This window comes from Mobula birostris, chromosome 8 (assembly GCF_030028105.1).
Source record: "Mobula birostris isolate sMobBir1 chromosome 8, sMobBir1.hap1, whole genome shotgun sequence".
In the NCBI taxonomy this organism is placed as follows: domain Eukaryota; kingdom Metazoa; phylum Chordata; class Chondrichthyes; order Myliobatiformes; family Myliobatidae; genus Mobula; species Mobula birostris.
Window position 1 is genome coordinate 24,053,447 of NC_092377.1, and position 13,364 is coordinate 24,066,810.

At 41.0% G+C, this 13,364-nt stretch overlaps 1 protein-coding gene across 1 annotated transcript in view; it reads left to right on the forward strand.

Annotated features, from left to right (window-relative positions):
• The window catches only part of ryr2a (ryanodine receptor 2a (cardiac)), a 785,545-nt gene that overhangs the window by 313,899 nt on the left and 458,282 nt on the right, over positions 1-13,364 (forward strand). The window contains exon 10 of the mRNA XM_072264911.1: positions 4,632-4,706. Within this exon, the coding sequence (XP_072121012.1) occupies positions 4,632-4,706 (75 nt within the window). The remainder of the gene's footprint in view (positions 1-4,631; positions 4,707-13,364) is intronic.

Genomic DNA, 13,364 nt, shown 5'->3' on the forward strand with positions numbered 1-13,364 from the left:
AGGAAACAAAGAGACTAATAACATCCAATTAACTGCTCACCCATTATGACCCATCCCTGTCCATCAAACTGGCATGTAATGTGTCCACTTATGGTATTGGAGATGTTTTGTCACATATTAAGAAAGATGGATCTGAACGTCTGACTGCGTTTGCTTCAAGATCACTGATGAGCGCAGAATGTAGCTATGCACAGGTTGACCGAGAGGCCCTTAGTCTAGTCTGGGGAATAAAGAAGTTCCACCACTAACTCTGGTAAATAGTTCACAGTAGTGACAGATTACCAGTCCCTGGTGTCCATTTTCAATCCCAGGAAAGGAATTCCAGTGACGACTGTTACCCAGTTACAACACTGGGTACTATTCCTTGGAGGCCTCTGTTACGACATCGAGTTCAGTGCTACCAAACAACACAGCAACGGTGATGACTTGTCACTGTAGCAACTGAAGAAGAAAAGTCTTCATCCTGTGACCCAGTGGAAGTGTTCCACACTACGTTGGCGGACCAGTTGCCGGCAACAAATTCTGAAATACAAAGGGAATCATAGAATAACCTCATATTGTCAAAAGTCTATGAAATCACCATGCAAGGATAGCCAGTCCATGGTAACCTTATGTTTCCAGACTTCTCAGCTTGACAAGACCAATTGTCAGTATGTCAGAGAATGCTGATGTGTGGACCTCATGTCGTGGTTCCCTCTAAAATGTGCACCAGAGTGTTAGAGTATCTGTATGAAGGACACCTGTGTACAGTCATGATGAGGAGTCTTGCCTGGAGCTACGTGTGGTGGCCGGGAATAGATAGACAGATTGAAGACTTGGCCAAAAGCTGTTTGGGATGCCAAAAAGTTCAACATGCACCCCCATGAGCACCATTATGCCCATGGGAGTGGCCGTCTTCACCATGGCAAAGAGTACATATTGACTTTGCTGGGCCATTCATGGACACCATATTTCTGATTACTGTGGATGCTCATTCAAAATGGCTGGAGGTTATACTGATGAAATCAACCACCTCAGCAAAGACTGTCTCCACCCTGAGGATTATCTTTGCCAGAACTGGCTTACCTAAACAAATTGTGAGTGACACGGGCCACAACACATGTCAGAAGAATTCCAACTGTTCATGAAATGGCATCAGTCATTTCAATTCAGCACCTCGCCACCCAGCAACGAATGGGCTAGATGAAAGGTTTGTGCAACCCTTCAAGAAGTCCATTAAACTGATGGACAAGGAGGACATTTCTCTTCAGCACAAGGTGGACAACTTCCTTTTTGCATATCGAATCTCTGTTCATGCGGCGACAAATCAAACACCTGCGATGCTGTTTATGAGCAGGAATCTGAGATCCAACGTAGACCTTCTGAAACCAGATCTATGGAGGGAAGTGCAGAATTAACAGTTCTGCCAGTTGCCATTGAATCCACAAGGAGCTTCGAGATTGGACAGGAAGTCCTAGTGTGTGATTACCGACAAGACAAGTGGGCACCCGGTAGGATAGCTACAAGAACTGGACCACTAATTTACACAGTGAGTGTTTGAGATCAGACATGGAGACATCATGTGGACCAAATACTGGATGTTCAACCGAAAAACACAGCTGCGTCGACTGCATCCAACAAGATGGACACATTACTGTCACCGGACTCACCTCTCAGTGATGATGACACTGACAGCAACGTGACAGTGAAAACTGAAAATGTTCTCTTAGCCAAGACTCTGACCAAATCTGAGGCCACTCCACAGGTCCAGAGGTGCAACAAGGACATTATTGTTGACGAGACCCCTGCCAAACCTGGTGCCACTCCACAGGTCCAAAGGCGCTACCCTGAAAGTAATGGGGCACCACCCAAAAGACTGAATCTAAAGCTGCGAAGTTACTTATGGACTGTTATTGTGAATGCATAGTTATTTGGAATAGGAGTGTATGAAAGGGAAATCAAATGTTTTGTACATCTACAGTTTTATCTTGCATTAGTCTAAAGGGAGAGGAAGTGTAATGGATCTATTTCCTTCAGAGCAATGATCCCACTCCCCCCCCGCACTACGTATTGATCTATATGCGCTGTTGTCTATGCATGCACATTGCTCTCTCCCTTGCTGCAATGTGAATACATCAGTTAAAGCCATCTTCCATGAATGTGCCTTTATTTAATCGATATGTAGTTCTGCACAGACACAACATCCTGTACACAAGTGTAAGAAGAATTAAATAATCAATACTCTGGATCTGATGCAGCACAAAAAAATTACAGAAGATGAAGAACAATAACACTAAAAAAAGACAATAAATATAAATACATAAGATAGTTTATATGTATATTGATTATATGTCCACAAAGTGATGCTCAGCTGTACACAAGGTGACTGATGGGAAATAATAATGTAGTAGTGGAGTTAGTGGTTGGAGATGTGAGAAAGTGCTTTACTTTCTCTTCATGGTGTCACCGTACTCATGAACAGGGACAGTTCATCTACCAATAAGGGACTTGTACGATACATATACTACACACAGAGGTGAGAAATCTTCTGGTCTCTAGGCAGCCATGCTGTTCATTTACTCAATGTATTACAAGCTGGTGAGAAACAGCACAACCAAAATAGACTTCACAAAGGTGTCAGTACACCTTGATAAATAAATTATGTTTGTAGGGTACTGTATGTGAGCAAATAATTAATATGTTTGATATGACATTACATTGTCTGGTATTTATGGAACAAGCTGGTTGACTTAATTGGTGGATACTTCAGCTAAAATATTGGACAAGGGATTATAGAGTGCCCATATTAAAAGTGTACTGGTGTGGTAAACCATGTATTTATAGGTTGTAATTGGGTTACCTGTCTGGACATGCCTGGACACACCCCTCTGCTGACTGCTCCTGTGGCTCCTCCCACAGACCCCTGAATAAAGGCGATTGTGTCACTGCTCCTCCCTCAGTCCAGGGCAGATATTCAGCATGGACGTAAGTCCATTTTACTGTTAATAAAAGCCTTTCAGTATTTACTCTACTTCCAGTCTTTTGGAGTAATTGATAGTGCATCAACCGGCTAATATTAATACTGATAAGCTGTAAGGTACAAAAGCAGAGGGAGATTTTCAAATCATGCTCAGTGTTGGATGCATCGAACAAGTAAGGAAGTCAAATGCTCTTAGAAAATCACTGATGAGAATTTCTATAATGGAGAAAAGTTTTTTTATACTTTTCAATTGCTAACTTTGAATAAACCCGTTATTGATATACATTTACAAGGAATATACCAGCATGGTAAATATTAATTTGAAATTTGAATGAATTTTCATTTTTTTTTTCCTTTTTAATTGAAAACCAACTCATATGTCTGACTTAATGTTATCAAAATAATAGTGAGGTACGTTGGGCTCGACCTGGGAAAATGCTGTAATAATAGTGTAAATGCAGGGGGACACAATGGGCCTAAATCTATTTAGGTTGTGGATCTGTCATTGTAATATTGAGTAGCACTGAAGGCCTCAGAGCCAACAATGACTCATGGGGAATGATTGTTTCCCTTGAGCTCGTGAAGTCCAACAACATTGGCATCAAGCTAAGAGAATGGGGGTTTAGAGTGGGTGCTGATTATAGGCCGGGTGGCCTTGGAATCTTCTGATTTGAGAAAGTAGGAGTTTGGGATGGGATGGGGGAAGGCTTTCGACATGGTGTGGGTCAGATCTTGTGGATGGGCTGTGGGAGGTTTGTGACTGGGGGCTGGTATTGGGATGAGTTAGGGGATGAAGAGTTGTTTCTGTGTGGGGTTGGGTCTGGAAACAAAGGTGACTTGAGTCTTTTAACTTGAATTGAGAGTTAAGAAAATGTGGTGATTGTAGCAATGACCATTCCAGGAATGATGTGATTCAATTTCAGGAATGTTGCACATGAGAGGATGCCATTAGAGAACAGAGTGAATAGCAAACAGAAATACATGGTGGCAGTTAATCGATGCAGCAATGCAGTTAACAGCGAATATTTTGTAACCTGCTGATCCATACTAGACCTTGCTATCCTGAAAAAAATAGCAGTAAGGTGTGATATAATATCTAGGTCATTGTTTTGAATTATTGCATGAACCTATTTGTAAGTAATTGATCAGAATCAGAATCACTTTATTGCCAATATATGAAACATACCAGAATTGATTGTGGTTCAGTGCCAAGAATAAAAACACAGGACAATACCATAACAATCAACACAAAAACAGCCAACAATTTACAAGTCAATAGTGCAAACAGCCATGAGCAATCAAAAATTAGCGCAAACATCAATAATCAAATAAATGTGAATATTTGAACAGACTAAATAATTATCAACAAACAGAAAGAGCAGGAAAGATCATTTAATGGATGTTGTGTGGGGGCAGTTAGAATGTTACACCTAAGTGAGTTCTGTTGAGAAGCTGGACAGTTGCAGGAAAGAAGTTTCGGAGAAGTGAGTCGGTGGAGTCAGCAGTAATTTTTCCATCTCTTTTCTTCACTCTGGCAATGAACAGGTCTTTAAATGTTGGTAGCTGATGGTCAATTATCTTCTCCGCTAATTAGATATGATTAGTTACAGTATGTTATGACACATTTAAACCAAGACCGCTCAATTATAAATCTCTCCAATGCTTTTTCCAGGACAGTCCATTATGAGGGAGGAGCAGTATCTATTCATGCTCGATCCCTGTGGAGACTGGAGACACTGAGGGTTGCGTAAGTAGCAAACTTTATTGTTTAGCCCTAACATTGAATTAAAAAGAAAGTTATACGTTAAATCTTACCTTCCAATTGCAGATGAATTGGGGCTGTGTCATAGTTTACCTTGCCGAAGATCTGAATTATGAATGAAGCAGTCCATGCCCAGTTGTAACAGATGCAGCATGAATGGTGGGCAGCCAATCATTTAGCAAAAAACTGCAAGGACATATAAACATTATAATGAGGTGAACTTCCTTCATTTTAATGGTTGTTTAATTTTTAATCAGGGGTTGACAGATTTGCTTGCAGGAGCAGTCGGAATATTTTTAACTGTGTTTTTAACTCGTCCCACCAGCGCCACTTTCTCTTCCTGACTATCATCGGAAATTTGACCACTGAAACAACTCAAACCTCTACCTCAAACAAGAGGAATTCTGCAGACGCTGGAAATTCAAGCAACACACATCAAAGTTGCTGGTGAACGCAGCAGGCCAGGCAGCATCTGTAGGAGGAGGTACAGTCGACGTTTCAGGCTGAGACCCTTCTAGTACTAGCTCTTCCTTCAGTTAGTCCTGACGAAGGGTCTCGGCCTGAAACGTCGACTGTACCTCCTCCTAGAGATGCTGCCTGGCCTGCTGCGTTCGCCAGCAACTTTGATGTGTGTTGCTCAAACCTCTACCTGCTTGTGCAGCCCACTCCCCCCATTACCAACATGAGACCACTATCCATGAGAGTGCTGCTGAGATAAAGGATCAGATTGTTCAATGGTAGAAGAGACACGGAGGTCAAATTGCCTTCTCCTCGTTTTCTATATCTGCAGAACAAGGAACCTGATTCTGATGACCAAAGACATTCTTACGACCTTGATATCTCCATGTAGAGAGGAATGCAAAGGTCCCTTTAGGCGCTGCTAATTATTCTGAATAACCTCTGGGTGTACAGGCAAGCTACATTGTCTACTGATACTTCAAGGATGTGTATGCATGTTACAGAACCTTACTTAATATATTCAAAGTGGGCTGTTCCTTACAACATCCAGATGTCTGGGCTTCTGATATGAAGCTATCTGGAAATTGCCATGCCTGTTCTGAGAATGAAATACATGGGCTTCAGACATTGCCCATCCAAGCTTGCTGCTAGAAAGAATTACATATTGTTCCTTAAAGAGTTTTTTACATGAACTTAGTACAAAGCAACAGACCTACACTTTACCAGCAGATTTTGATGCCCTAACAACTGAGAGGCATTATTGTGTGAGTGGTCAATGCTGCTCATTTTAATATTTGACTGGGATAACAGGCTTTTCCCAATTTCAACAAATCCCCCCATCAAATAATTACAATTCAACAGCCAAATACCACAATCTGTTTGACTGATATTGTGATTTAATCTCCTCTGCCTTTCACCCTATCAACAACCTTCTATCTTGTTCTTTTCTTCTCCTTCCACTTTCCTCTGTATTTAAAAGATCATAGACTTTTAACTATATTCACTTCTGATGAAGGATCATCAAATATTTCCTTTCTGCAGCTGCTGTCATATCTGCTGAACACTTCCAGCACATTATGGCTCAATGCCACACAGCTTTAATATCAATGCTGATCAGGATTTTTTTTAGAATGAATAACATAAGCTTCCAGTTTTCTAGCTTGGATTAACTTGGTAAAAAGGATCAAAAGTATAAACATTAACATAAACGTGAAATGGCTCACTAATCTGTTCCATGGATTTGAGACAACTGGGGATTTGGTTTAGTCACATTAAATAGGGATAAATCGAGATTGTACAGCTAGTTTTACTCCCCTATGCACATTGTCATTCATTCCTGAAACTTGAACTCTTGGTCGACTTAAACTCATGAACCAACGAAAGCCTTTTACTTTCAGAGCTGTTTGTGAGCTGTGAATTTTCACTGCGTGTACTGCCACTGGGCTGGATCTTTCACCTTGACCTCAGGATTAACTCCACAGCTCACCCATGTTTGTCAGTAGAAGGTTACAATACTGGCTTCTGACTAAGCTGGTTGCAAATTCTTTCACCAAGCCTGTGTGCCTGACTGGCGGTCTCCTTGTGGAGATCAATTGGGCTGAGCTTACATCTGTGGTTTCTAGCTCACAGGCTAGCAAATCTGTCCACGGAGGGTGCATTAGGTTAAAGCTGGCACACACACAACAGTACCCTTGTAATAAATAAGAAATGTCAGTTGCTGAATCAGAATCATAATCAGGTGTATTACCAATGGCATACATATGTTGCGGAATTTGTTGCTGTGCAACAACAGTACAGTACAAGACATAAACATTGCCATAAGTTACAAAATAATTAAATAGGTACTGTAGTTGTTAGTCTTGTGAGACCATGGATTGGCGCCTTGGAAGGTTTCCAGGGCGCAGGCCTGGGCAAGTTTGTATGGAAGACCGGCAGTTGCCCATGCTGCAAGTCTCCCCTCTCCACGCCACCGATGTTGTCTAAGAGAAAGGCACTAGGACCGATACAGCTTGGCACCAGTGTTGTCGCAGAGCAATGAGTGGTTAAGTGCCTAAATAATTAACAAGGTAGTGTTCGGAAATCTGATTGCAGAGGGGAAGAGGCTGTTCCTAAATTTTAAGTGCGGGTCTTCAAGCTCTTGTAACTCCTTCCTGATGGTAGTAATGTGAAGAGGGCATGTTCCAGATGGTGATGGTCTTTAATAATGATATCTGCCTACTGAAGATGTCCTCCATAGTGGGGAGGCTTGCACCCATGATAGAACTGAGTCTACAACCCCCTTGCAACCCTTTGCATTGGGGTCTCCATACCAAGCATTGATGCAACCAGTCAGAATGCACTCCATAGTACATCTGCAGAAACTTGCGAGCATTTTTGGTGACATACCAGATTCCCTCAAACTGCTAATGAAGTAGAGCTGCTGCCATGTTGTCTTTGTGATTGCATCAATATGTTGTGCCCAGGTCTGATTTTTCCAGAAACTTAAAGTTGCTCACTCTTTCCACCACTGACCCCTTAATGAGGGCTGGTGTGTTTTCCTGACTGGGGAAAGGGAAATGGAGTTTACTTTGTGATATACTCAGTCACCACTTTAGTATGTACCTCCTGTACCTACCAAAGTGGCCACTGAGTTGATGTTCGTCATCCCTCTTCAAGGTTTGATGTATTGTGTGTTCAGAGGTGCAGCTCTGAACACCGCTGTTGTAACTCGTGGTTAGCTGAGTTACTGTTGCCTTTGTGTCGTCTTGAACCAGTCTGGTCATTCTCTTCTGACCTCTTTCATTAACAGGGCATTTTTGACCATGGAAATGCTGCTCACTGGATTTTTTTGCACCATTCTCTGTTAACTTTAGAGACTGTTGTACGTGAAAATCCCAGGAGATCATTAGTTTTCGAGATACTCAAACAACTCCGATTGGCACCAACAATCATTTCACGGACAAAGTCACCTAGATCATATTTCCTCCTCATTCTGATGCTTGGCCTGAACAACAGCTGAATCTCTTGAATCTACATCGCCTCTGAGGGTATAACTAAATTAGCTTTTATGATCTCAGTTGTCTGTGTGTGTCTTTCAGAGCTTTAACTTGGGGGAAAATTTATATTTCACATGACTATTTCTCTTCTTGGACAGGGCATCATTGCTACTAATAGTGAATTCAAACAAAGTTAATGAACAATATCCTCATATTTAAAAACATTTCACTGAAGAGACATAACTTTAGAATTTGATCCTAATGTATCGACTGATAGTTTGCACTGGAATCAATTCTTTTCTGGTGCGGCACCCAAGGAACGATTTTCCCTGGTGTAACGTTGGAGAACCTCAGCCAGTCTTGATGATTGCATGGGGAATTGATTGGATTAATTAGTGAGATATGGCTTAATATGTTATCAAGGTGATTGTTTACACTGGTATTGACACTTTCTCGTTTATAATCAGATCAGATGGAGCATGTTGCGGATAAGAGAACAAAGTATTTTTCTGAAGCAGCTGACTTTGTCATCTTGGTAGGAAGATTGTGATTAAAGTGACCTTTTGTATTGCATTTATGACTGTGAAAAACAGAGGCATTCTTTCTGTTATTTGTATGATGTGACTGGTAAATTGAGTCAGATATGTATTTTCTAACTACCCTGCACTTTGGCCAAGTGGGAGTAGTCTCCAAATTGGTTTTTCCAAAAATAATTGCAAAGTTTTCACTGGCACCTGTTCTGATCTTCAAATGTTGGATTTTGAGGAAGGCCACTGGGGTAAGACTGAGGCCTAAGTGGTGAAAGTAAGGATGAATAGTTCACATAAACTCTTTATTACTTGCCTAATTTCCACCACATTCCAACTTGCACTATCAAACCATTTGACTTAACCTCCCTTGTTGTCCACTGTATCATTTACCCTTCTTCCCTTCCTTTCCCGTTTCTTCCGCACATCTGTTTATCTCTATTACCAGTTCTGTTCAAAGATGAAGTTGAAATATTACCCTTATATCTCCCTCACCAACTGAGCATTTTGAACACTTTGTATTTGCTTGAGATTTGCAATATCTGCTCTACTTTTGTATTCATAGATGCAGCATTGTAGTTGATTCCTCACTTATAACAACAAGTCCTGCATAGAGCGAGAAACAATCACATTGTATGTCAGATTCAAATTCAGGTTCATTTGTTTATCACATGACATCGAAGCATACAGTGGGATGTGTCGTTTGCATTAACAACCTAAAGAAGTGCTGGGGGCAGCCGGCATGCTCGAGTGTTACCCAGAATTTTCTCTCTGATGGACATCATAGTTAAAGCTGATCCTTTTTCCACCCCATTAAAGTCTTTTGCAATTTTGGGTAGAATTGGGATTTCCTCAAGGTTTCTTTCCTTTTCTTCTCCCACCAAAATCAGTAAACTGACAATCAGATCAACAAAAGATCGATGGCTCAGATCGTACCTATCTTTTGCTGGCAGTTCTACAGAGAATTGCTAGTGATGTTTTCTTGCAGGCAGACTAACTCTGATACAGTGCAATGTGGGGATAAACAGCAGCTGTTGGTCAGATGCTTGCAGGCCTGACCAGGACTCTGGTGCTCGGTCCCAGGGATGGAGCACCGATGCCTTGAGCTGGCATATCAGTGGCCAATCTCAAATGGAAGGTAAGTGTAACAAGCGTTTCCTTGTCAACTGTACATTACTAAATTATATGATTTTAAAATAATTTAAGCATTTTCTTTCTTCATAAACAAGTTATTATAAGGTTGTCAGGTGCTCAGGGGTGGGGTTTTGGGGAAGAAGTTGGGGGCAGGGCCAGGGGTCCCAAGGCTGATCCACCATCTTATTTGTGTCACGAGAACTATTGGACCCACAAGGTCAAGAAAGTGAAGCACTCACAGGAAAAATATTGGGATTGGTTGTTGGCAGCAGTTTAGATTGAGCATAATTCAGCCCTTTATAGATCCCAGTACCTACAGCAGCACAATACAATGTGTCTGGGGAACTGTCTGTCAGAAACAAATTGGGCAATACCAACATTATTGATCAAGATTGCAGCAAGATACAACCTGAAGCTGAAATCTATTTGACCAAAAAGGAATTGAGTACTCGAGGTAATTGGATCTTAATGAGGTGCTGTTTACTTATTGAAGACATATATTATTCAAGTCATTTCTGAATAATACAACCCTACAACAGTTAAAGGTGATTAAGTGTATGTTAATAATTGCATATTAATGAGATACAAACTACCTCCTGAACACCTGTCTCTGCCCAAAATACATGGACTGCTTCATATGAACAATGTCACAGCATAATTAGCTGCGGCGGAAATGGCAAATAGTTGGCATTAATGACTAATTTGAATAATTACCCATTTTCAGTATCTCTAGCCTGAATCTCTTTAAAAATATATTAAAAAAACTGTAATTGACATCAATGTTCCCATTGATAGAGGTGGTCAAGACCCAGAGAACACAGCTTTTAGATAGTTGGCAGAAGAGCCTAAAGTATTCATGAGGAAATTGTTTGCATCTGGATTTAACTACCTAACAGGGTGATGGAGGCAGATTTTAGTAATGGAACTGAACTTTAAAGGAAAAAAAGTTGCAAATTTCTGCAGAAGGGTCAGGAAATAAGGCCAGCTATGTTGCTCTTGAAGGGATATGATATAACCCAATAGCCAATGGCTTCCCACTGTGCTATTATCATTCTGTGATTCATTCTATGAAATAAAACTATATTAAAATGGTTTTGTGTCAAAGTGGTGATAACAAAGAGAAAACATCCAAGTTCCTACTGTCACTGTATAGAGACTGGGTTGTGTTTTATTTGTTGGATTTTGATTGTCTTTTAGCTGACTTTATTTTGAATGGATATTATGCAGAAAACTGTTAGAGTAATAGAACAATACAGCACAGAAACAGGTCCTTTGGCCCATCGAGTTCATGCTGAAACATTAGTTTGCCGCATGCCATTGACCTGCACCCAGAAGTTACTGTAGCCCTCCATATCCCTCTCATCCATGTATCTATCTAAATTTCTTTTATATCAAAATTGACCCTGCAACCACCACTTGTCCGGCAGTTCATTCCACATTCTCACCACCCTCTGAGTGAAGAAATTCCCCTTCATGCTCCCTTAAACATTCCACCTTTCACCCTTAACCCATGACCTCTGGTTGTAGTCCCACCTAACCTCAGTGGAAGAAGTCTACTTGCCATTACCCTATCTGTACCCTTCATAATTTTGTTTACCTCTATCAAATCTTCCCTCATTTTTCTACATTCTAGAGAAGGAAGCCCTAACCTATTCAATCTTTACCTATACTGTAAGCTCAAGTCTTCAAGTCCTGGCAACATCCTTGTAAAATTTCTCTATACTCTTTCAATCCTATTTACATCTTTCCTGTAGGTAGGTGACCAAAACTGGACATATTATTCCAAATTAGGCCTCTCCAATGTTTTATACAATCTTAACTTACCGTCCGACTCCTGTACTCAATACATTGATTTATGAAGGCCAAAGTGCCAAAAGCTTTCTTTATGACCCTATCTACCTGTGATGCTATCTTCAAGGAATTATGCATCTGTATTCCCAGATCTCTCTGTTCTACTGCATTCCTCAGCCCCTTACCGCTCACTGTGTAAGCCCTAGGCTGGTTGGTCCTCCCAAAGTGCAACCCCTCATACTTATCTGTATTAAAATCCATCTGCCTTTTTCCAGCCCAATTTTCCAGATCCTGCTGCAAAGTTTGATAATTTTCTTCACTGTCCACGACTTTCCCAATCTTGGAGTCATCCCCAGGTTTACTGATCCAGCTTACCCACATTATCATGCGGATCATTGATATAGATGACAACAGACCCAGCACCTGATCCCTGCGGCACACCATTAGTCACAGACCTCCAGTCAGAGAGGCAATCATCTGTTACCACTCTCTGGCTTCTTCCATGAACCCAAAGTCTAATGCAATTTACTATCTCATCTTGAATACTAAGCAACTGAACCTTCTTGACCAACCTCCATGTGGGACCTTGTCAAAGGCCTTGTTAAAGTCCATCCACTGCCTTGCATTAATCAAATTTTCTGGTAACTTACTCAAGAAACTCTAAGATTGGTTAGACATGACTTACCATGCACAGAGTCCTGTTGACTATCCCTAATCGGTTCTATTCAAATAATAATTGTCCTGACCCTTAGAATACCTTACAATAACTTTTCTACTACTGATGTCAGACTCTCTGCCCTATAATTTCCTGGCTTATTTTTAAAGCCTTTCTTAAACAACAGAACAACTTTAGCTATCCTCCAATCTTCCGGCACCTCACCCGTGACTAAGGCTGTTTTAAATAGCTCCGCAAGGGCCCCTGTAAGTTCTGCACTAGCCTCCAACGTTGTCTGAGGGAACACATTGTTGGACCCTGGGAATTTATCCACCCTAATTTGCCTCAAGATATCAAACACCTCCTCCTCTGTAATCTGTATGGGGTCCATGACCTCATTGCTGCATTGCCTCACATCTACAGACTCTGTGTCCTCTCCTGAGTAAATACAGATGCAAAAAAAGATCCATTTAAGATCTCCCCCATCTCTTTCAGCTCTATGTGTAGATTACCACTCTGACCTTACAAGGAATCAAACTTGTCCTTTGCTATCCTTTTGCTTTTAATACATCTGTAGAAGCCCTTACGATTCTCCTTCTTAATTGTTCCCTTACACTCTTCATCCTCCTCAAGGACCTCTTGTTCCTGCCTATCTACATTTTCTATACACCTCCTTCTTTATTTTAACCAGGGCCTCAATATCTCTCAAAAACTATGGTTCCCTAAACTTGTTATCCGTGCTTTTTATTCTGACAGGTACAAACAAATTCTTTTCTCTCAAAGTTTCACTTTTGAAGGCCCCCCACTTACCAAGTACACCTTTGCCAAAAAAAACAAGCTATCCCACTCCACACTTGCTAGATCCTTTCTGATACCATAAAAATTGGCCTTTCTTCAATTTAGGATCTCAACTTGAGGACCATAATGGCATTATGATCACGAGATGCGAAGTTTTCTCCTGCACAAACTTCTGTCTCCTGCCATGTCTCATTCCCTAATCTAGTTTTTCCACTCTCTCTGTCTGGAACTTCTACATACTGATTAATGAAACTTTCCTGATCATGTGACAAACTGTTTCCTATCCAGCCCTTTTACAGGATGG